Below are 24,580 nucleotides of genomic sequence, written 5' to 3' on the forward strand. Positions count from 1 at the left end.
CTAAAGAGATCAAGGAAACTCACGGCTGAGGTGTGATCTGAACTAGGGACCTCACTGTATCCGTTGCATTGACTTTTCAACTTTTTTAAAAAAATGCTTCTGCCTGCTGTTTAGCTTCATGCCATTTATAAAATTTGTAACCCACTTTATATGTTTCTACCATGGGGTTGCAGCCTAGCAACTGCAAGACTATATAAAAGCAATTTGCTTCCTAGAAGATCAGTCCGAATGGCAACCCCACACGTCCACCTGGCCTATGGAGAAGCCAGCCAATCCTGCGGCCACTGACCTTTGCCTTCACTGCTGCCGCCGCCAAAGCTGCCGCCGCCGCCGTGGAAAGATTGCCCTCGCCTATGTCCCTCTCCACTTTGGTCTTCCGCTCCGCCTCGGCCTCCGCCAGATCCTTGGGCCCTTCTTCACTACCATCCTTGGGTTCTTTTTCCTTTTCCCCGTCAGCTGAGGAGGAGAAAAACAATTTATGGGCAGGTGTGTGTGTGTGATCTCCTGGGCTACTATTGCTTAGAAAGAGGTGGAATATCCCTCAGTGCCTGGAGTTTATCTCTGCACATTTTTTCATGCACTCAAAAGGCTGATCTGGCACAGGTGGGATGGGAAGGAAGGAAGGAAGGAAGGAAGGAAGGAAGGACGGACGGACAGCAAGAAATTCATGAGTGGATGTTTTCTTTGTGGTACTAGTTGCTGTAGTAGTCGTCGTCATCATCATCATCATCATAAAAAGAAGAGGAATTTGTTGTGCCCCAGCCACTCTGGTCAGCTTCCAACAAAATATAAAACACACATCAGACATTAAAAGCTTCCCGAAACAGGGCTGCCTTCAGATGTCTACAAAAAGTCATATGATTGTTCAACTCTTCTACAGGGCAGGTGCGACTACTGGGAAAGCCCTCTGCCTGGCTCCCTGTAGCTTCACTTCTTGCAGTGAGGGAACCACCAGAAGCCCCTTGGAGCTGGACCTCAGAACGATGGGGGTGGAGACGCTCCTTTGGGTATACAAGACCGAAGCTGTTTAGGGCTTTAAAGATCAATACCAACACTTTGAATTGTGCTTGGAATGTTTACTTTACTACTCTGTTAACTCACCTTCCGTCTCAACACTCTTCACACCCACCAACGCTACTAACTACAAGCTTTTCGATTTTCCAATGGCAGAGCTGTTCCATTCCCATTAGGTTCTTATGCCTCTAGGAGGCAAGTGGCATACTGTACTGCATTTAAGTTAACAGTACCTCTGGCTGAGACTTTAGAACTAGGTTGGGCAAACTGTAGCCCTCCAGATGTTTGTTAGACTCCAACTCCCATCAGTCCCAGCCAGCGTGCTCAATCGTTACTGACGAGACGTAGCTGAGCAACATCCGGAGGGAGCCCCTGCTTCAGAACATGTGACCACAGCATCCCAGCTCCGTTCATGCTCCTAGTTCACTCGCTATTTTATGAGCTTTGCCATTACCCAGAAGGTGGTGCTCACCCATGGTGTCCCCGTCACTCTTGTCCATCTCCTTCTCGCCGTCAGCCTCTTTGCTTTTCTCTTCCTCTTTCCTGGGCACCTCTCCAAGTTTCTCCTTCACTTCCTCCTCCATGGCGCCTTCTCTTGGTTCCTGCATTGAGAGAAGGGCTTGATTCCAACAGCTGCCTATTGCCTCTTAATCCTTCCCCTAGCTGTGGCATGGGGCTCAGGCACACACAATAGAGAAGGCACAATTGGAAAAGTATCAGAACTGGAGCAGGGGACCTACAGTTATTATTCTAGTGGCCAGGAAAGCAGAGCAGGATATATATTGCGATCAGAAGATTAATGAAGTGAAGGACTCTGAGGGACAGTTAGTTGTTAGCAGGGTAACATGGTGCCTTACTTTAGTTAGAAAAGTTGCCCGCTGGTGCTGCAAACATCCTGTGGGGATCCTATGAGGCACCTCCCCAGTTTCCTCCCTCTCCTACCTACGTATGCCCCATGCAGGAAATTTTGGAGACTCATTTTTTGCGGAACATGTATCGGGGCTCATCCACGCCCTCCCTCCCGCACCTTCACCTCTTTCTTCTCTTCCGATGACGGAGGTTCTGCCCGGTTCTCATCTGTGCAGCTCTCTTCTGAGCAAGGAATGGAGAAACAGACAAGGAAAAAAGATACCAATATTAAAGGCTGCAAGTAACGCTCCATCCCACCCACTAAAGGGGGGGAAACTGGAAGAATGAAGGGGAGTGGGAATCTGAATGGGTGAGAACCTGTCTCAAGCACCTTTACAAGGAATGGCAGCTGAGGGACCCACTAGACTAAGGCCCAATAAACTCTCTCAGATTGCTGGTATTTTAGACCTGAGGCAAGTTCTGGACAGGAGCACCTTGAGAGGGAGAACTCCAAATGCCAGCCTCCACCTTCCCTCACTGCTCAGCTCCAGCTTAAGACCAGGCATCCCCCAAGAAGGCAGGCCCCAGAAGCCATTCGCTGAGCCAGCCTGTAACCTCCTGGAGGCGAAAGCTTTAGGCACACAGCCCAACCCATGATCTGCCCGGTCTGATGGGGTAGGAGGATGGGGTTAGAGAGAGTGACGATGGGAATCCCTTACCCTGCGCCAGGCGATTGAGCGTGAGCTCCAGGCCGGAAGCCAGGCCGGCTCTGGTCTCCTGCGTCTCGGCACCCTTCTTAGTCCCCACCGCACACTGGGCGAGGTCCATCGAGGGCGCTTCGCGGGATGAAGCGCGGAAGGCGCCCCGCTCGCCCCCCTCACCTATTCTCTCCAGCTCATCGGATGTGGTCCCTGCAATTCCGCTGCTCTCCAGACCAAATGCCGGGTCTGCCTTGCCTGTCACCTTGGCAGCTTCCTCCACCTTGCGGACATGAGCTTCCACCAAGGCGGTGGGGACCTCCTCCTTCATCTTGGAGAACTCCTCTGCGGAAGAGAGCCACAGGGTCAGTCGAAAGAGCAACGGGTGGCCAAACGGTGCGTGCAGGGAGGATACAGGGAGAGGGGCAAAATGGGCACTGCAGGGCAGGTGCTGCGGGCAGCAAGAAATCCCATTGCACCTTTTCTACCCACTAGGAAGTGCCTGAGATAGGCAAGAGTTGCAGCTGAAACAGAGCTGGGCGGGAGGCCACTGGGGACACAGGAGCTGAAGAACTGCATCTGATCAGGTGTAGTAGCTCTGTCAGCAATTAGCATCCCATTTCAACAACCACTACATGACGTCCCAGTCTACTTTCTGAGTGCTAGTGGATGCACTTTCACCTATCAGGACTTCCACACCTTATGGGGAGCACCTGAGTCCAACATCACATGTATGAAAGCCATCTTCAAAAATATAAAGGGTCATATGGAAGAGGGAACAAGCTTGTTTTCTCCTGCTCCAGAGGGCAGGACCCAAACCAATGACTTCAAGTTACAAGAAAGGAGACTAAACATCAGGAAGAACTTTCTGACAGTAAGAGCTGTTTGACCGTGGATCAAACTCCCATGAGAGGTGGTAGACACTCCTACTTTGGAGGTTTTTAAGCAGGGGTTTTTAAATGCTTGTTTGGGGACTTATCTGTGAGTCTCTGACCCAAGTTCAGCCTGGGTATTAGCATCACATAAATGACAGCAAAAAAATTCCTTACTGGTTTCTAGGATGCTGGCCCAGAATTTGGCATCCTGAGATCCATAGCTTTCCTTTTTTAAAAAAAGTATTTAAGTATGTAGAGAAAAGCTTGTTAACATATGTGCACTATCAACTCTTAAAATGACAAGGCTGGACAGAATTTCCAGGAGTCTCTTGGACAGTGATATGGTGTCCTAGACCTGTTCTACAACTGCACCCATTTACAAACTTAATAGCCTTTCCGTCCCTAAGGGTGTGGCAGGGGGAGTCTGAAGAGTTAATTACCGAGGGCTGACTTGGCTGCTGCAGATGCCACACGAGGGTCCACAACAGAAGCCAAGAAGGCCACGGTGCTCATCACGGGGTTGCCCGACTGGCTGAAGGGAATGGGTTGATAGGCCAGAGGCCCAAGAGAGGCCTCCGAGTCCTCCAGGTAAGGGTCCTCGATAGGAAGACGCAGGAAATGCAGAATGCACTCGTCCTGCGTGCGGCTGCCAACGTGCTCAGAAACTTTGTTCCAGTCATCCTTGTACATCTCCAGAGCCTAAAAAGCAGCGAAGAGAAACGACACATTGGACATGAATGGTCAAGGGCAAGGATCAGAAACAGCCAGTCAACAGCACCACAATAGATGTTCTACATGCCTGAAGCTTTTCAGAGGCCAGACTCACATTCAGTGCCCATGTTTAGTGTAGTTCCTAAATAAATGCATATTTCTGCGCACAATTCAAAGTGTTGGTGTTGACCTTTAAAGCCCTAAATGGCTTCAGTCCCATATACCTGAAGGAACATCTCCACCCCCATTGTTCAGCCCGGACACTGAGATCCAACTCCAAGGGCCTTCTGGTGGTTCCCTCAATGCAAGATGTCAAAGAGATAAGAAAATGTTATGACTTTTCATAGACATTTGAAGGCAGCCTGTATCGGGAAGCTTTTAATGTTTAATGTTGTGTTTTCTTCCTTTATATTTTGTTGGAAACCACCCAGAGTGGCTGGGTAACCCAGTCAGATGGACGGTGTATAAGAAATTTGCTGTTATTGATACAAATGTTGTATATTTTATGTATTTGTGAGTCAGAGATACAACTTTCAAAAATCTATTCAGTGTCCTAGTTCACAGTATGTGTGGGTGGTCTAAGCACAAATTGGGGGCAGGAAGAGGAAGCAATACTCAAGAAGTGCCTTAGGCACTTTTGTGGGAAGTTAATCATATTTCTGACGGGACGCGGGTGGCGCTGTGGGTTAAAGCCTCAGCGCCTAGGGCTTGCCGATCGTAAGGTCGGCGGTTCGAATCCCTGTGATGGGGTGCGCTCCCGCTGTTCGGTCCCAGCGCCTGCCAACCTATCAGTTCGAAAGAACTCCCGGGTGCAAGTAGATAAATAGGGACCGCTTACTAGCGGGAAGGTAAACGGTGTTTCCGTGTGCGGCTTTGGCTCGCCAGAGCAGCGATGTCACACTGGCCACGTGACCCAGAAGTGTCTTCGGACAGCGCTGGCCCTTGGCCTCTTTGAGTGAGATGGGCGCACAACCCTAGAGTCTGTCAAGACTGGCCCGTACGGGCAGGGGTACCTTTACCTTTACCTAATCATATTTCTGTCCTCTTACCTCCAGCAGCAGCAGCGTCTCCTGCTCTGTCCACTCACGAGTAGCACTGGCAGCAGCTTTGCTCTGTGGGGAAACCATGCATTAGAACACAACCCTGGTCACTTACCAGGAGGCCTCCAGCCTCATAATCTGACCATCACGTGTCCTTAGAGGCCTCTCTTTCTCAATGAAAGGTTTTGGCATGCCTGCCTTGGAGGGGCTCTCTGTTCTTCAGCTGTACTCTCTGGCTCAGTCTTGGGCCAGAACTGGAGAGGAGCTGGCTGTTTCTCTTACCCAGTCCTGTGTCCCTGCATGATCTAGGCAGTGGGCGGAGGCAACCCGTTGTCTCTTGGTGGCCCTCTGTACACCAACCAGGGAACAGATATCTCACATGTGAGCAAACCCACCCTCTCCCCACTCTTTACCTTGGAAGGAGCATTCTTCTTGGTGTACATGTCAGTGCGAAGCCCGAAGTTTTGCATGTCTGGTGGCTTCTCCTTGCTCTTGTCAGGGAAGTTCAGCATCTGCTGGGAAGCTGTGGTTTGCTGGGGAAAGAGAAGAATGAGCTCCCTGTGATGTAAACACAGCCAGAGACAAAGCATGTCCATCACCGCATTCTATTTGTGGCCAATTTACAACACAGACTGCAATGGTTGGACAGCAACCATACACCTCTGTTGTGAAAAGATAGAAGCTGTCCACTTCTTGGATGGGTCTGAACTTTCAGTGGCAGATATCTGCAGGTGCCTTCTTTTTTGTGCCTTGCTTGACCTTTGAGAATGAAACTTTACAGTTAGCCTATAAGGGAAACTATAACCAACAACATTTAAGAAACCCCTGAAGTGAGAGATGTGACAATTCATCTCTTATGCATCCTAAAAATTGATGGGAAAGAAGGGGGAAAGTGCACGCAGCCCTGCTCTTTTAGACCCCAGAAACACTTGACAATTTATAGTTCCCATTCAGAAGCTCTCCTTTCTCCTACCAGCTCAGGTTTCCCCTTCACCGTCTCAGTGACAAGGTCTTCAATCTCTTTGCCCTTTCGTCCAGCCTTGGTATCGCTATCACTCTGACGACTCTGAAGAATAAGCACAATTTTGCACTAAGCCCCAGTCTGATGCAGATCAATTTTTTAGGATAGGAAACAAAGAAATGCAGAGTCTTCCATAGAAGACTCCCCATTTTCTGATGCTCTAAGTCTAATTAATATGCCTACTAATTCATTTTATCAGATGTTTCTAGATTCTTGTGTAATTTCATTTTGCTTTTAATGTGTTTTGGAAGCTACCCCTTGAAGATTTTCAAACCAGCAAAACACTGAAAAAACCTAAATGAAATTGAATAAATTTCTTCTCACGCTACCTGGGGTGTTTTGGGCTGCAGCGGCACCAATCCCGAAGGGGTGTCAGCCAGAACATGGAAATGAGATGTAGGTGGTGGTCCCATGGGTGTCGGCCGGCTCTCTGCATCCACTTGGTAATTAATGAGTCCCCATTGTTCCAGGAAGGCGTGGACTCTGCATGAGAGGATCAGAGTTGGACCCAAAGCTCAGCCATGTGGCAAACTCTATTCTCTGCTTTTAAGAGGACCAGGAGGTGGACTCCCACCCCAGGACAAATTATCTGCCAAACAGCCAGATAAGGAAGATCAATTTTGTCAAACAAGAAGACTCTCAAGCAAAACTTCTGTTTCTTCTTCAACAGGGCATGTTCAGTCAACCTCTTCATCACCTTTAATTAATTTTTACTATTAAACACAATGGGAGCTAAGAAACGAGGAAAAATCCTGTCGCACTAAGCGCTGTATGAAAGCTAGAATGCCAGAGGCAGCTTCTGTCTTGAATACATTCCTTCTGGCTTTGCTCAGCTATTCTGTTTCTCAGCATACCTCATGATGGCACACACGTCCCCAGCCAGGTTCCGACGGCAGGCAGTCGAGGTTAGGTACTCCTGTGGATTGAGCCGGTAGGTGTCAATCATGAAATTGCGATATGCCAAGTAGCTAAAGTGCAGCGGGAAGAAAAAGATGACAGTCAGGACCACTATTTATAACCCATGACACCCTGTAAACTCTTCCCGTGGTATTAAGACCCATTCTCTCTCGTATACTACAGAGGCCAGTTCAGGACCTTTCCTTTTATTCAGACCAACAAAAGGACAAGTACAATGTTTCCCTAACTTTTTTTTACACTGACAACTTGAAAATAGCTGAGGGTCTCGGCAGACCACTTAATAGTTTTTCTGTCCATTGTAGCAATTGTAATGAACTGTGCCAAATGCTGTATGTTTTTTAATTGTACTTTGCTACTGCTGTCATTTATTATATATGGCATTTTATTATTCCACAGAATTCAAACTGCAGTACAATAACATACAACATAAGAAATAAAAGCTACAAAAATACAAGTAAAAATCAATATATTTAATGCAGTGGATGTGCCATCTCCCTGCTTCAAACTGAAAGATTACATGCCATGGACCACTTGAATGAAACTTGAAAGAAAGTTTGGGAATCCTTGGACTAGGAAATAAGGAGACTTCCCCCAGCCCTCCTCTTACCAGAGGAAAAAGGTTGTCACATTTACTATCCCAGAACAGACCTTACTGCTTATAACAGCAATCTTACATTTCAGGAGTCTTTGACTTGTTTTTGCCATTGAAAAATTCTGGGAGGGCTCTCCGCTCAATAGCATGGACACTGAGGAAGAATCAAAAGGAAGCATTAGAACAGACTGGAAGGATGGAGGTACTGAGAGGAAAAGCCCTTCCCGGTCCCCACTTGAGCACCTGTTATAGTCAAACCAGGCTGCGTAGCTGGGGATGATGATGTGATGCGTCTGTTCAGTGACATTGTCTTCATGTAGGTCAGGGTTCTTGGTCTGCTCTCCTTTGTTTCCAGCATTGTTCTCCTCTTCATCCTGAAACCAGAAAGCTCCTGAGTAGGCAACCTGAGTGCCCATTGTTTTCTTACGACTTTTGTTCTTAAGCTTCAAGAGAAGCCTAGGGTGGAATTGCTTGTTCATGCAGCACTCAGAAAACCTGAGTCCTTCTCAGAGGGTGACAGTAGGCAGGTGTACAGACAAATTGCTAGGTGATGAGAGAGGAATCAAGGGTGCTTTGCTGTTTCAGAGGGTGCTATGGCACAAGAATAATTATGGGTGCCGTCACAGGCCTCCAAGGAGGTGCCCTTCCATATCTTTGCAGCACTGAAGCAATGGAGTTGTGTCCCCTTCTGCCCAGGCCAAACTAGGGCAAGGAAATAAGAACCAGAATATTAGCCTGTTTAGAAGGAAAAGAGCAGCAGACTAGGCAAAAACAGAAGCTGTGGTGTCATCTTGCATTCTACCTGTGGGGTGATGCAATGGGTGTGCTAAGGACACACCCCTGTTGATGCAAGTTCTATTGGCTCCCTCTGTGCCTGGGAGGAATGTGGGCGTCATCACCAACACAGCCCCTGATTGGTTGCCACTGGGGGTGTTTCCAGAACATGCCTGCCATTTTTATGTCATTTAGGGATTTTCTGGTTGTGAGTTTTTCCATTCCTCTCCCAGGCTGAACACACTGCAGGCTAAGGATACAGTGGCCGTTCTGCTACCACAGTGGCAGCCCTCACCTTCCCATCCCCAGGCCATAATTAAAGGGTAGGATTGCTCTGTGAGTTGAGTCAGACTTGGCTCACCTTGCCTGCAGTCTCCATGTTCTCATCTTCTGGCTCATCTGGAAAGCAAAAATGGCAAAGGCAACCTTAGTCATGTATTTGTATTCATTCTACAGTAGTTTGGAAGGACAATATTGCACTGAGTACTTATGAGATTCCTGTACATGCAGATACCTAAATGTGTGTCTAATCATATTTAAGAGGGTGGAGGAGATTATAAAGGTATTTTAGTGAGCAGAAAGCAAGGAGGTTTTTTTTTTTCATTTCACCGACCCTCTAAATATTATTAAAAGTTTATTATTTATTGTTGTTGTTGGTTTAAACTTCCATTTTTCCCCAGGGCGTGTATTTGTTCCACGGAATGTGAGCCCCCTTGACAACATGTTAGCACATTAATCAATCTTGGCTGAAACATTGCAGCTCATTCTGAGTACTTGGCATAGATGAGGCCATAAATATAACCTTTTTGTAAAAACTGCTGGAAACTGGAAGTGGCAGAAGAGTTTAATGTCCTGTTTTATATGTGTGTGTGTGTATTACATATGCATGCACTAATCTATTCTGTACATGCCCACAAGTATTTTTAAGTACAGACTATGACTAATAAATTTATTGACTGGGGTCCAAATTACTAATTAAGCTCACACAAGGAGGCATGTAAATGGAGTTTTTTGCTTTCTTCCTTAAACAGCTGACTCCCATGACATATCAAAACTTTCTTTTGAACTCCTGTTTCAAAAGCAATTTGCCATATGGCACGGGAGGTGGTTGTTTGATGAAAACAAGTCTAAATCCCCCTTGAGCTTAAGACAGCAAGCTGTGAGGCTCTCTGGATTCCAGCCAATAAGCCTTTGGCTTCTTATACCCTCTCTCTAGAACATCTGGTTGACAGTTGCAATTTGGCAGCTCTTAGGGTCTACTGGAATTACTCAGGCATAACTTGCTACTATTACTGCATTTGCCAGTTTGGCTTACGTACACCGATTTTCTGATTCATGCTTACTTAACCTACTTCAGAGATCTACAGAGGCCACTTCTTAGGTGTCTACTCTGCCTAGCTTATGCTTCTGTGGAAGCTCCAACAGCCAGTCTCTTCCAAAGAAGCATACAAGTGGGCAAATCACAACACCTATGTGGACTTCACTCATAATGCAAGCTTATTTTACAACCCTGCCACAAAAATGTCACCTTTCAAGCAGCCCTTAGTATAGCATCTCAGGACACTAGTCGCAAGTCGGGACTCAGGGGTGACCAGTTTTCAATACTCACATGAAGTGAATTTCATGCCCTCCAACATGTGGTTCTTCACAGTAACAAAGTGTGTGTGGGGGGGTGCTACTCAATGAGCCTTTATTGTGGTTTACTATTGCTACCTAATATCCAGCAAACACTGAAGAACATGCACTTATTCCCATACCAAGAGCGGGATAACAAAAGGAAAAATATCCCTTACCCAAATCGGTCATGGTGCCACCCTTCACAGGAGCCGATTCAGAGTCTTTCTTGGTGTTAACTATGCAAGACAGAACAAGGAAGGAATACTTTACTGAGAGAAAATTCTCAAAGGTTCTTCCCACCTGCCCTGTCATAGAGAAGCACCTCCTGGAAGATTCATATATTCCCCTATTGCACTGTAAGGAGCAGACAGGCAGAGAGATTGAAATGGAGTTGGGGGGGGGGGGGGGAGGACCTGTTTTATTCATCAAACTGGTTCACAAAGCAATGAAACAGCACTACTTTTGGTGGAGACACTGGTTAGCACAATCTTGACCTAGTGACCCCAGGACCCATGTGGAGTGCGGGAAAGGACAGTAGCTATGCAAGTCCAAAAGCTGTGATACTGACCTGTTTTTGGTAGTGTGACTTCTTCAACATTAGGGACAGGGGAAGGCTCATCCATGTCTTTAGTGAGGTCTTCTTGCTCCTCTTCACGGTGGCCACGCTTGGATTTGGTGTAGGGAGTGGAAGGCCTGTGGAGGGAGGTGTAAGGAGAGAGATCCACCAGCCTTGTTGCAGCAAACTAATACAAGCTGAACACCCTGGACTCCATCATGTATGGGCAGCATAAAGACTTGGTTGTACACAGCAAACACTATGTTCAATGTTTTTGTCCAAAAGGAGAAAGGTTTCTCTTCCAGCTTTAAGTGTCACTTCTGGTAAGAAGGCACTTTGATGCTTATTCTCAAGAAAGGAAAATTAGGTGAAAGTGTCATGTGCTCATGTGGCAAATCCACAGCTGCATACAGAAAGTGGGAGTCAGCAGTGTAATCAGTCAATGGAGTGGACGTGATGGGCTGATTATCTGCCAATAATCTGTGTCCTCAGGAATGTACTAGGAGGCCTCATTGCAGAACACTTCAAGTTCCGATCTTTCTTTAAAGACAATGTAATTTATGGGATTGTGGGGGAGGAGACACAAGTGAACCAATAAAATCAAGGCTGAGCTAGTTGATATCTAGTCAACCCAAAAGGGAAAAAAAGGAAAAGCTTGTCCTCACCCTTTCTTGGCATTCTTCTTCTTTGCTTCTGGAGTAGGTGAAGGAGAGGGAGAACGCTTCCTTTTCTTATAGTTTCCTCCCTTCTTATCCCGTCGGTCTGAGTCGGGACTGTTAACCTAGAGAGATGAAAGAAGGCAACTGTACAGAAGGAGCAATGATCAGCTTCTGCTGAGGAAACAGTGAATGGACATTTCTCAGGCTTCTGTTCCTCACATTCTACACCAAGTCCATTACAGTTGGGAGACCTCAGTTCACAGGAAGTCAATAGTCTGTTTTGTGTGTCAAAACACAACAAGCAGCCTCACACCATCTATTGCTAGGCAGGAGATGGAAGTTGAGAGCTTGGATGCTTTTTTATATGAGAGAACTCCCCACATATTCAAACAGCAGGAACAGGTGTGGCTTGATCTCCTTCCTACAGAAATTGTGTCTAATTGTTTAAAGGGGGGGAGCACAGGAACTGAGGTAGAGCAAAGGAGCAATGACTTGCTGGCCCACGTCCAGAATATGAGCCAGGTATAAGGCACAGGAACACAGAAGGTGGACCATATAGAACTTGAGGGCTTTTGGAATTATTGCAATGAAAGCTGGACCAGATGGAACTTGGTAGGATCCAGCGAGGCACTTCTTACATTTGTGAGCAAGTGTGAACATTCAGGATCACACTACACACAACATCATACAAAGAAAGGCTACAGTGGTACCTCGGGTTAAGCATTTAATTCGTTCTGGAGGTCTGTTCTTAACCTGAAACTGTTCTTAACCTGAAGCACCACTTTAGCTAATGGGGCCTCCTGCTGCCAGAGCACGATTTCTGTTCTCATCCTGAAGCAAAGTTCTTAACCTGAGGTAATATTTCTGGGTTAGCGGAGTCTGTAACCTGAAGCATATGTAACCTGAAGCCTATGTAACCCGAGGTACCACTGTATAGGATCGGAATCTCACAGAACAGGTTGATTTTGTCTTAAAATGAATCTGCGCTATGAGATTCTGATCCTGTAGCCTTACTTTGTATGTTTAGAAAAGCGTTGCAGGGCACAGAGGAACTCTATTTAAAAGACCAAAATAATACAAGAAGTGGACACAGAAATGGTGGGTCTGAAATATCATGCTCCTATATATGCTTTGGTCAGAGATGGTTTTGTTCTCGGTCTTATGTTTTTCTCTCATTAGAACATAGGTATACCCAAGATATCCCAAAAGTATTATAAAGAAATGGAAGTTCTCTAAAAGCATCGTACCTCATCAGTGAGAGTCTTGGCAGAGATTTTCTTCCTGCGGGAGACAGGGCTCTTCTCATCATTTACTTCATAGTCTTCTTCATTCATCCACTCATTGAAAGTGTCTGTGTCCAGGATCCATTTGCCATGAACCTTGATGTGAGGAGAAGAGAAACCCATCACTGAGCACCTTAAAGCAAGAAGGGAAATGAACCACTTCCCAATCCAAAATTGCAACAAGGAAAGGCTCAAAGGAATGTCTCTGGCCCAGTGGACATAACATGAATCCAGAGCCTCACATTCTGTGACAGCTGCCTTGAGTGACCCAATCCCAAGTTCTTTTTGTACTCAAACATCAAATTAAGGCAATCCTTTACCTTGCGGGGTTTCTCTGGTGTGGGTGCGTCCTCCACGGGGGCCTCAATTTCACTTGCTGGTATCCAGGTGTCATAGCTATGAAGGAAAGCAGGTAGCAGTTGATTCAAAACCTCTCCTGCACAATGTAGCCAGTTTCAAGGAATGGACGCGGGAATTAAGGCACAAGTTCATCTATACCCCACTTTCAGAAACTGGAAAAGCTTAGCCAGATTCACATTCTGCAAATTTACAGGAAATAGCTAGTAGAAAACAAAAATAGCAGAGGATATAAACTGATAGCATCAGCTGCAAATACACACTACAATACATAGGGGGAAACATGCTTCCTATACCTATACTGAGAAGGTTACAGTGGACAGATGCTAACCCTGCTCCTGCTCACCTGTCAGGGTAGTAGCCCCAGTGCAGGAGGACTTGTTTGTCTCTCTTCATGATCGGGCGAACCCACTCTTCTACAAGAAAGAGTAAACATGGATGATTACGATCAAGGTATTAATTCACTCTGGAAAGACTTTATTTCACACCGTTTGTATTGTGCAGCATTTTTACAGTGAACTACTTTGAGTCCCTGTAAGGGAAGTTGGGTAAAAGAATGGCTGCACCTGCATTAGCTGAGGCCATCTGCAGAGGCAGCAGCGGTATCCCATTTGTGCAATTTCCACCCTAGGGAAGCTTACTCAACCTGCCTGTGCTGTAAGATCATAAGTGGGGGCTTTTCTCCAGATACGGGGTTGGGTTTTTTGTTTTGTTTCTTGCAGGGCAGGGGGGATACATTATGTAGTAATGCAGATAGGCCTCCTTGTGATGGACTGGTGCCATACAACAATACTTTCTGTGCCAGGCATAACCCTTACTTGCCTGAATATTTTAAGTATTGGTTTATGTTGTTAATTTGTTCTATTGTTTAACTTTTGAAAAACGTCTTTGTTTCAATTGATTGTTTTATATGCCTGCTGAATACAGCCTCGTTAGTCATGCCTGCTGTATACAGCCCAGATATCCTAGAAGAATAGGAGAGTAGTGGCTAACAAATATTGGAAGCAAGAGAAATGTAACTGCAATGGGGACCAAGTATCCTGCCTAAGAATGGTGCATTCTGGGATACGCAGAATAAAAGCTATAAAGTATTTTAAACACTGAAGGTGCTATAGAAAATATGAGTACCATCGTATTTTTTGCTCTATAAGACGCACCTAGTTTTCAGAGGAGGAAAACAAGAAAAAAAATATTCTGAATCAAAAGTTGTTGAAGAGGAAGGAGGAGGGAGGATCAGGCTAAGACATCACAACAAGAGGCGCTGCGCAGCTCTCCCTCTTGCTGCGCTAGGTTCAGCAGAGCAGCGCAAAGCCTCTTCAGCGAAGCGGGAGGAACGCTCCTGCTTCGCTGAAGAGGCTTTGGGCAGCTATCCCTGAAGCCAGAACAGCAAGAGGAATTGCTGCGCATCTCTCCCTCTTGCTGTTCTGGTTCTGGGATAGCTGTGCAGCCTGCATTCGCTCCATAAGACGCACACACATTCCCCCTTACTTTTTAGGAGGGGGAAAAGTGTGTCTTATAGAGCGAAAAATATGGTATTTTACTTCTTTAGATTTAAATGGTTTGTAAATCATGTTCTGCTTTCCTTCACCACCACAACAGTCCCTCGCCCTTTACTAATGAGCTGTTTTCTATCGTTGCTGCTTTAAATGTGGTCTCTTTCACTCCAGCTGCACACGTGTCGTTCCCCTACTGGGGAAAATGCGAGTAGCACTGCAATTTGCTGACTGTTTTATCAGCACATCTAGCTACAACCCAGTGTGGGATAATCAAGCATGCAACAACCAGAGATCACCCAGCAAGATGAAAGTTAAAATTCTACAACTGAATGGAAATAGACAGAAACCTTACCTTCTTCAAGGCTACCAGGGACAGGGAAGACAATATGGGAAGCATTGTTCTTATCTTCTGTTACTGTTCCCTGGAAAGAGATCATAAAGACCAGAACATCTGAATTCCAGCAGGTTATGCCTCATAATGAGGCAGGTTACAGAATGAAAGCTATCTGGAAAAGGTTATTTATATGCAATTAAACCTGTCTTCCTCAACGCCATGCTACACTAGCAAGAGGCCCAAATTGCTTATGAAGAGTTGAAACAGTTATTAAAACCTCATTACTGGACCAAAACCACTTAGGTTTGGGCGAAGCATCTCACCCTGTAAGCAGTTTAGGTAGGCCTTACTTCTCTTTGGTCAGCCTATACTGGTTTGAACCACCTGTTCTCCATTGCAGCTCTTTATGACAGGACTCCCACTTGGAAGTCCTACATGGTAGCACCTCTTTTCCGCACAAAACTCACTTTTCCCATGATGCCCTTAGTTCTCTTCCCCAACAAAACAAAATACAGTGGTACCTCGGGTTAAGTACTGAATTCATTCCGGAGGTCCGTTCTTAACCTGAAACTGTTCTTAACCTGAAGCACCACTTTAGCTAATGGGGCCTCCTGCTGCTGCTGCGCCGCCGGAGCACGGTTTCTGTTCTCATCCTGCAGCAAAGTTCTTAACCCGAGGTACTATTTCTGGGTTAGTGGAGTCTGTAACCTGAAGTGTCTGTAACCTGAAGCGCATGTAACCCGAGGTACCACTGTATATGCATGCGGAACTGGAACTGCTCACACACATCTTTTGCTTTCCTTGTGATTATCTCCTGCAATGTGCTTATTTAGACTATTTAGACTATTCTCTCCTTGAGCCTTTTGTTTCGCATTACTCTGTAAACTCACAGGCATGGTAGGAGTGCTGAACTGCTTAAGTACCCACACCATCAGAGCATTATTGTTCAGTGTATTTCCCAACTTTTAAATGCCCTCTTTACAAAATTCATTGGTAGAAGGGGGTCACCAAATTATCATGTACCATTCCATGGGAGAGACTTACTTCTTTTAATATTTTAAAGGTCCTTCGTGGACATGTTATTAAAGTGAAAACTTACATACAGCATCGTGGCAAGCAAGCAGATGTACTGCTATATTATTCTTAATTCCCAAGCAAACAAGCATATCACAATCTCAGCCATTTTCAGATATGCAGGACCCTTTGAAAATTTTTATGATACGCAGCTAATGCTGTTCTGCAATCTCACCCACCTGGTGCCGTTTCACAATGTCTTTCAGCTTGGCCTGCAATTTAGGGTCAACGTCTGGATGCAGATAGATGTTAGGTCGGGAGAGACAATTGTTCTGGAAGAAAAATAAACAGTGCAGATGAGCACCTGGTGGCCAGAAATCCATAAAAGGGCAGAGAAAGGGAAAGAAATCACCTTACCTGCACCAGAGATTTTTCGATCGTCATGAACATCTCCACATTGCGGTCCATCCGTGATGGATTCTGGAAATCGAAACGCCGCCTTATTGGAAGAAAAGAGCAACCTTAATAAAAATCAGAGTTCACGTTTCTTAAATGTTCTATTTTACAAATCTAGACTTTTGAGGAAGAGTGGAAACGGGCCACAGAATCAACTGGCCTGGTTCACACATCACTATAGTTGATGTTAAACTACAGTTCAGTGCAAATGGCCAGTGTGCTGCTCAAGAATCCCTGCCTCATTTCTCCCCCACTTCCTGGCTGTGCCAGAAGCAACAAACCACAAGCCTTGGCTTACTGCGTCAAAGAAACCTGGGCCTGTCATCCATTCCTCCCCAAACAGACCATGAGTGCTACCTAAAGTTTATTCTTGGCTTGTTGCTTGTTGTTTCTTTGGGGGAAGCAAACCATGAGCCCAGGGCTCTTCGCTCCCAGCACAGTATGGTCAGAATTGCGAGAGGAGCAAAGCTGGGACTTCAGAGTATATTTACCAGGACGGTGCTCACTCACAAAAAAGCATAGTTAAACGCAATTAAACATTAACTATCGTTTAACACAACGTGCACACAATGAAAAATTTGAATGTGGATTATGATAAAGCTAGAGCAGTATTTAGCACTGTGAACTCAAATGCATCCTGGGGGGTAGATATAAAAAATGGTAACATGAAGGCTGTACTCCTCATTCATATCACTGCCTCCAAGCAGCCACATCCACACTACACATTTAAACCAGTATCATACAACTTTAAATACGGTCATACCTCAGGTTGAATATGCTTCATGTTGAGCGCATTCGAGTTGTGCTCCACGGCAACCCGGAAGTAACGGAGCACGTTACTTCCAGGTTCTGCCGCTCGCACATCTGCAGACGCTCAAAATGACGTCACACGCATGCGCAGAAGCAGCGAAAAGCGACGCGCACATGCGCAGACTTGCCGTCACTAGTTACGTTTGCTCCTTGATGTGAACGGGGCTCTGGAATGGATCCCGTTCGCATCCCGAGGTACCACTGTACTCATGGCTTCCCCAAAGAATCCTGGGAGCTGTAGTTTGCTCAGCATGCTGAGAGTTATTATTATGAGACTCCTCACAAAGTGACAGTTCTCAGAATTGTTTAACAATCAATCCCTCTTCACAGGGAACTCTGGGAATTGTAGCTCGGTGGGGGGAATATTGGTCTCCTAACAGCTCTCAGCATCCTTTAACAAACTATAGCTCCCAGGATCCTTTGGGGAAAGCCATGACTGTTCAAAGTCATATGATACAGCTTTCAGTGCATAATGCAGATTAAAGACTCCACAACAGCAAGTTGCTCCCTTACACACAACATTGCTTGTGAAATGATACTATCTCAGTACCATTGTCGCTTTGCAAACTATATTCAGATTCTTACATTGTTAATCTCTGAAGGGGAGAGTGTCAAGTTCAAGAATATTTTTTTAGCAGGATGAGGTAGATAAATTTAATTAAATAACTAAAATGTCCTTGTTCTATAACCCCATCCTCCCTGGGGGGGGGAAATGGATGGAAGGTGAAGAAACTGTTGTTAGCAACATTCAGATGCATTCAAATGACCTCTTTTGCAAGCACCAAATCTGTCAATTCATTTCTGCATGAAGGCAGGAACTCCTACCCTACCAATACACAACCAAAAACCTCTACCCTATCATGGAATGTGGTGAGAATAGTAAAGTAAAAATGCTTACCATCCTTGATCGCTCTTGAATTTATAGGCTGCTGCAAGGATGTGACATAGGGCACCACCAGCTTTGAAATCTAAGAAGCATTTTATCTATAATAGAGATAGCCAGAGTTAGAGTTAGATGAGCTGCATCTACTCCAGAAGACTGACTTCTTAATGGAAAATCTCATGAGCTCTCCATCTGTTAGGCTGGAGAACAACAGAATTCAGAGCACCTTAGAAAAAATGCCTGATGCTAACAGTAAATAACTGAACTCTGGCCAGAGAGGGTAGCACTGACTATCAAGCAAGAGAGATTAAAGCCCAGCAAAGTAACTTGAGTTACGGATACATGACTTGGATGAATAGCAATGCAATAAGCCAAAGAAGTGAAATATAAAAATTTGAACCCATCTTTCAGGGGCCAACCAAAGCAACATTATATTCACCCTGCTGCAAGGAAGTCATGGAAAGCAACAAGATCTAAGCCATCAAAATTTAAAATGATTTTGAATTATATTTGCACTGAATTTTGTATGGCGGTGTAGATATAGCCAGTATAATTTGTTTTTATGTTAAGCTATATCAGTGTAAATGTTTTATGTTATCCTTCTCTATTTTTATAAACAGCACAAAAAGATTAAACTGACTTCCAAGCTAGCAAAGCTTAGAAGAACAACCAAGAGCATAGCAAGAGCAATATCCGTCAGTGCCAACCTGAATCAAAACCTGACACAATTGTTTTCTCCGGGAATGCAATAATTACTGCTTATTATGTGTCTCTCCCAAGCATAATATTCTGAAAAATCCCAACAACACAGAACTGCATGCTTACACAGGGAAATACAATGGAGTTCTGCAGATAGCTAAGCCCCGGAAAACCTTGTATTTTATGTGCCCAATTCCTGCTATCGTTACAGAATCTCAGAACTGTTTCATACTAGAATGAGCTAGTAGGCTGAGGTGCTATAGTAAAGGACCACATCAGGAAGAAAGATTTGGTCTAGTCCTCTGTCCAATGTGATAAGCTTTCTGAATGAGGAACCACTAAAAATAACTCTGGCCCTCCAACGTTCAAGTTTTGCAAGTTTCTAGTACCTCAGCCTATCATTTTATTCTGTATAAGAAGACTAAACTGTTCTTAGGCAGACAAGACAGACAGACAGGGGATCTCTCTAGAAGCAACCTACTCCTTCGGAAGATGCTTTTCTTTCTCGACCACACCTGAACCAAGACAGCTGTGAGACTCACCGGTAACTTTGTGAGTGGTGCATTGCTGACATGTTTTCCAAACACCTCCTCTTGAAACTGCAGCAGCTGTACTACTAGGCTGGACAACGACTTATTGGTAGGTGGCTCTGCTTGGATGTACTGCGGGAAGAAGGACCGAGGCTTAGATGACTCCTATCCACATCACTCTTTTAAGCAGCAATCAAGCACATGTGAGACCTTGGCAAGGAACAGACTGAGTATTCATCATTTTCAGCAACTGGGTTACGATGACCAACATGCCCTAACCTAAAGTGAGTGACCACTGGTAGCGACACAACCAATTCTTTTCTTTATGTTTTTCAGAAGGAAAAGAGAAAGAGGCAACAGAGGAAAACAGACAGATATATACAGCAAATAAAGATAAAGGCGTGTCTTACAATGCAGGTTAGGATGAAAAGTGGATTCCAAGTATCACTGAAAGAGATGCTTTTTCAGAAGGAAAAAATGGCACACCTAAAGAGATCCAATTCTACACACTAAGCAATCCTACTATGGAATAAGAAAGATCCACTAGGCACAGAACAGCACTCTTAAGCAACAAGAGTTCTCCAAAGAACTGTGGGTACTAAACAAAGCTGGTTCTGGCCTCTAAAAACTTTCAGTCAAAATGGGAAATCTTGAATATTATGTCTAGCACAGGACTGAACTAACACCTAACACTAATGACTATTTTCAATTAATTCTGTATATAATGAGGACATTTTAGGGGTCCTATGTAGACAAAGAATCATGGCCTCAAATTGGCACAATAATCATTTTCATGTGTGGGCAATGAGTCTTTCAGTTGCAGAGCACTGCAGACTTCACAGAAGCTCATTTCATATCAACTCAGGTGGCACACAGATGAGAGTATAATCAACTATATTCTTAAATCATTCTGTAGTCTGCTGCAGGCATAAAAAATCGCAATACTCTTGTGGAGAATACCCCCACCCCACCCCATCATTGTTCCAGATTTCGTATGATACAACTACCGCTGATGTGACCTGGTTCATAGTTTTACTTGCAAACATTTCACATCTCCAAAGTTGTGTTCCCAAGAAAATAGGTTTGTTGAAGTCTCAACGATGAGAACACTACCCAGCACGTAAGACATAACTACATCATTTGAAATTACTATCAACAAAGTTGATACGGTGTGTGAACATTGCAGAAACATCTATGTGCTATAGTGCTTTGGTGTAACTGTGTGCATTCAGAATATGTTCCCTCTTAATTGCCGTGTCTATTGCCCTATTCTTTTTAGCTTGCATCCTCTGAACATTTGTTGGGGAAATGTGGGGTGGGAGGGAGAAGAATATATTTTCTCTCTCCCCCTCAGCAAACAGCATTTCAAATTTTGGGACAAGAGTTTCAGCAAAAGTCTGGACATACTCAATATTAGCAATGCAATTATTCAGACATAAGTCTCACTGTATTCCAAGATACTCCCGGATAAGTGTAGCTAGAATTGCAGTCAAATCTGTTAAAGCATAGCTGTCAACTTTTCCCTTTTCTTGCGAGGAATCCTATTCGGAATAAGGGAATTTCCCTTAAAAAAAGGGAAACGTTGACAGCTATGTGTTAAAGCTTTAAAGCATACTTCCTGTGAGGAATTTTTATACCTTATAAATAACAATATTTATAACTATAACTCTTTCTCGCAAATACATGAAGCAGGTCCATCACATTTCTTTAAGCATTGGGCTTTGTGACTTTGCCATGCATTAACTAATACACAGGTCCATTTAACTGTGTGTAACAGCAGACTGTGAAGCAGGGATCTGACCACAGAAAGGGACCCTTGCTAAACTTCACCCCTACACAACAGAAGCTCAGGCCTCCTTGATTTGCCTGGTGTGCAAGTACCAGCCAAGTATGCAAACAAAGTTTCATGCGTGGATCATTCCAAGTACATTTAAAGACAGCATTTTTTTAAAGTTCCACATTGCTAGCGCTAGTAAAATTATGGGAGTTAGAATGAGAATCCATTCAATGCCGTGCCTTGAGTTGTCGCAAATGACATGAGGGCTGGCAAGAGTTGAACTTGAAGGGAAGTGGTGAACATCAGGTCACAATCTGTCACTCCAAACACAGAAAGCTGTCTGGTGACTCAGACATTCTCACTCGGAAGGTCAAAGGTAAACAGCATGGGAACCAAGACCCATGCTGCTTGCTTGAAAGGATACAACTGTCAAACAGCAGAGACCCAGGCAGAAACTACCAGGCAGTCTTCCACGTGCCTTCATCCCAGAAGGCTGCACGTGTCCTCAAATTGCCCATCCACACATATTACATGTGTGTGTGTTGGAGAGGAGATTCCATCAACATTCATTTCAGCTTCTGGGCCTTCGGCCGATCAGAGGACCACAGAGGAAAGGTGAAAGGAGTAGGGGATCTAACATGCAAATAGCCTCAGTAATCTGGAGAGAGGAGTCTCTTATTGCAGACTTAATGAAAGGAAGAGGCAGAGAGGTAAACTGCAACACACAAAAGCGTTTCCATTTTCTGCTGACAGGAATCAGATAAACTGGGAAAGCAAAGCAAAGTACCCCAGAGATTAAGGGGCAGCTGAGCGGCTCTCCTGGAGGTAGGAAAGAAAACCACTACAGTGCACCCTGTTTCCAGAAGACTAATGCTTCCTGCCCTGTTATATTTCTGCACAGTTTCAGCAGGTGGGAGATCATTTATTGAAATCAACTGGGGATTGCTTCAGGAGGGAGGAAGAAGAAGGGGGTGGGGGAGGTCAGTTAATATGTCAGTGAATGAAACTTTCAGGGACTCGGCTGGGAGAAATGCTTCAAGGGACAATGGGGGCGCCGCGCAGCGGCAGCAGGTGACAAGACGCCCAGAGGTCAGAGCAGGGGGGAGTCTGCACCCCTGGGCGGCCCGGAGGGAAACAACAATGGGATGCCAAAATGGGGTCCCCTTGTCCTGCCAGGCGGAGGAGGGCGGAGCGGGATCGCGGCCGGAGAGACCCTCCCGGGGGTGCGGGGTGGGGTCGCTGGGATCCCCGGTCCCTATGGGAAAAGAGGGGGGCGCGCTGCACCTCTTCTGCTCGCCAGCTCCATCCCTTCTGATCCTGCAGCGCCGCGCCCCCCCCCCCAACAAGCCCCCAGCCCCTGCTCGCTTATGGGGAGCAGCCCGGGCACGCGCGGCGGGGTCCCGAGGAGGGAGGGGGGGCGCCGGAGCGGGGGGAGCAGCTGCGACGGGCGCCCCCGTCTCGCCCTCCTCCCGGGGCGCGGGCGGCCTGGGACTGCGGCGGAGCCGAGGCAGGAGGCCCGGGCCCTGGGCGGGAAGGCCGCTACCTTCTTGTAGTTCTTGCTGAGCCAGATGCGCGCGCTGTCGAACTGGCTAACGGTGTCCGAGGCCTCGTAGTACTTGACGTTGGGGCCGCCATCCTTCTTCCGCACCGCCATTTTCCCAGCGCCGCCGGCCTGGGCCGCGCCGCCGCCGCCGCCTCCGCTCGCCCTGCCCCGTGCGCCGCCGCGGCCCTCGCAGCGCCCTCTGCTGGCGGCCGGTGCCCCGCGCGGCCCGACGCAGCGACCCCTCCTGGGCAGAGAGGGAAAGGGAGGAAGCGGGGAAAGCCGGGCCTCGGTTTGGAGGCGAAGCGCCCCCTGCAGGCGGAGAGCCGCAAGACGCGGAGGGCGGCAAGGGGTCGGACGCATCTTCCACCGGAAACAAGTGTGGGTGTATATAATATGCAGCATGCATGTACATACATGTATGTGTATATTTTGGGACTGAATGTTCTCTTTAGTGATGGGAAAGGACACGGATTGAAGTTGAGACTGAAAGTAGCCCAGAATAAATTCCCTTCTTTCCTTCAGTTCAGGAAATGTAGGACGAGAGCTGAAAATGCCGGGGGGGGGGGGCTAAAAAGCGAAATGTTGTAGCTAACAATTGGGTTGAGTGTGAGTGGGATCAGGGAATTCAGGAAAGGTAGAAGTAAGGGATCCCTTGGGGAGAAATAAGAAAACAAGGCTCAGGCCATATCGTGGGGTTGGGGTGCAAATGGCTCATGAATTTGCTTGTTTTCCTGTTTCCTCTATACTGTAAGCCTGCAGGCAAGGCCTAGATTGCTTTTATCATTGTAAGGCACCTTTACGACACAAATGCATTTTGAGAAATGCATTACAAAGGAATCTTCAATAATAGAAATATAATAATTTATTATTTATACCCCGCCCATCTAGCTGGGTTTCACCAGCCACTCTGGGTGGCTCCAGTGCGTGCTCAGAGGGGCAACAGATAATCTAAGCATCTTTCTGTTTAAGGTCTGTTAGATTAAAACTTGACATCACCTTGCCAACAAAGGTCCGTATAGTTAAAGCTATGGTTTTTTTCAGTAGTGGTGTATGGAAGTGAGAGCTGGACCATAAAGAAGGCTGATTGCCTAAGAATGGATGCTTTTGAATTATGGTGCTGGAGGAGACTCTTGAGAGTCCCATGGACAGCAAGAAGATCAAACCTCTCCATTCTGAAGGAAATCAGCCCTGAGTGCTCAGTGGAAGGACAGATTATGAAGCTGAGGCTCCAATACTTTGGCAACCCATGAGAAGAGAAGACTCCCTGGAAAAGACCCTGATGTTGGGAAAGATGGAGGGCACAAGGAGAAGGGGACGACAGAGGACAAGATGGTGGGACAGTGTTCTCGAAGCTACCAGCATGAGTTTGACCAAACTGCGGGAGGCAGTGGAGGACAGGAGCGCCTGGCGTGCTCTGGTCCATGGGGTCACGAAGAGTTGGACACGACTAAATGACTAAACAACAACATTAAAACTATTCTGATTACATGACATCTCAGAAACAGCAGCTTCATACGGTGCATTTATATCATTATATTAATTTATTTATTTACAGTATTTCCTTTATATACCACCTTTTTCTTCCAAGGAGCTCAGGGTGGTGTACAGGATTCTCCTCCTCCCCATTTCATCCTCACAAACCTGAGAATTAGGTTACGCTAAGAGATAGTGACTGGCCCAAGGTCACCCGGGGAGCTTCGTGACATTATTCACTCTTTTGCACCAGAACCCTTGGGAATATTGCCTCACCTTTCCATTATCATTAGCACCCATGTGGGGCAAAAGATTCCTACATTGCCGGGGGTTGGACTAGATGACCCTTGTGATCCCTTCCAGCTCTATGATTCTGTTATTCTAAGGGCCAAACTAGAAGGCGATTAAAGCAATCCTAAAGGAGAGGCACTTCATGCAGAATGTGAGCAGCCAGAGCCAGTCTTGCACGTCTAGAATAAAGGAGCGAAGCTTGCAGATCAGCCTTGCAGTCTTGAGTGCTGGACATGTTGTTAAATGCAGGGAGGTTCCCCCCACCCTACCCCGCAACACACTTTAGCCACCATTTATCATAACTGGGAGA

The 24,580-nt window shown here is 46.0% G+C and overlaps 1 protein-coding gene across 38 annotated transcripts in view; it reads right to left on the reverse strand.

Annotated features, from left to right (window-relative positions):
* Positions 1 to 22,690, reverse strand: part of SMARCC2 (SWI/SNF related BAF chromatin remodeling complex subunit C2) — a 29,333-nt gene extending 6,643 nt beyond the window's left edge. For 3 of the 38 annotated variants that reach the window (XM_083430370.1, XM_083430365.1, XM_083430346.1), the window contains exons 1-25: positions 22,507 to 22,681; positions 19,199 to 19,318; positions 17,973 to 18,058; positions 16,226 to 16,307; positions 16,048 to 16,140; positions 14,813 to 14,882; positions 13,311 to 13,380; positions 12,928 to 13,003; positions 12,572 to 12,703; positions 11,331 to 11,446; positions 10,678 to 10,802; positions 10,286 to 10,345; positions 8,854 to 8,891; positions 7,962 to 8,092; positions 7,801 to 7,872; positions 7,063 to 7,176; positions 6,538 to 6,691; positions 6,161 to 6,253; positions 5,601 to 5,720; positions 5,197 to 5,259; positions 3,877 to 4,135; positions 2,745 to 2,906; positions 2,048 to 2,103; positions 1,487 to 1,616; positions 290 to 456 (exon numbers count right to left, since the gene is read on the reverse strand). In XM_083430370.1, the coding sequence (XP_083286496.1) occupies positions 290 to 456; positions 1,487 to 1,616; positions 2,048 to 2,103; positions 2,745 to 2,906; positions 3,877 to 4,135; positions 5,197 to 5,259; positions 5,601 to 5,720; positions 6,161 to 6,253; positions 6,538 to 6,691; positions 7,063 to 7,176; positions 7,801 to 7,872; positions 7,962 to 8,092; positions 8,854 to 8,891; positions 10,286 to 10,345; positions 10,678 to 10,802; positions 11,331 to 11,446; positions 12,572 to 12,703; positions 12,928 to 13,003; positions 13,311 to 13,380; positions 14,813 to 14,882; positions 16,048 to 16,140; positions 16,226 to 16,307; positions 17,973 to 18,058; positions 19,199 to 19,318; positions 22,507 to 22,617 (2,700 nt within the window). In that variant the 5' untranslated portion in view covers positions 22,618 to 22,681. Of the gene's footprint in view, positions 1 to 289; positions 457 to 1,468; positions 1,617 to 2,041; positions 2,107 to 2,582; positions 2,907 to 3,876; positions 4,136 to 5,196; positions 5,260 to 5,600; positions 5,721 to 6,160; positions 6,254 to 6,537; positions 6,692 to 7,062; positions 7,177 to 7,800; positions 7,873 to 7,961; positions 8,093 to 8,853; positions 8,892 to 10,285; positions 10,346 to 10,677; positions 10,803 to 11,330; positions 11,447 to 12,571; positions 12,704 to 12,927; positions 13,004 to 13,310; positions 13,381 to 14,812; positions 14,883 to 16,047; positions 16,141 to 16,225; positions 16,308 to 17,972; positions 18,059 to 19,198; positions 19,319 to 22,506 lie in introns of all 38 variants that reach the window. The other 35 variants (XM_083430368.1, XM_083430363.1, XM_083430344.1 and 32 more) reach the window with 17 other exon arrangements.
* Positions 22,691 to 24,580: the final 1,890 nt, after the last annotated feature.

The sequence above is a fragment of the Podarcis tiliguerta genome (assembly GCF_965153285.1).
Source record: "Podarcis tiliguerta genome assembly, chromosome: 2".
Classification (NCBI taxonomy): Eukaryota; Metazoa; Chordata; class Lepidosauria; order Squamata; family Lacertidae; genus Podarcis; species Podarcis tiliguerta.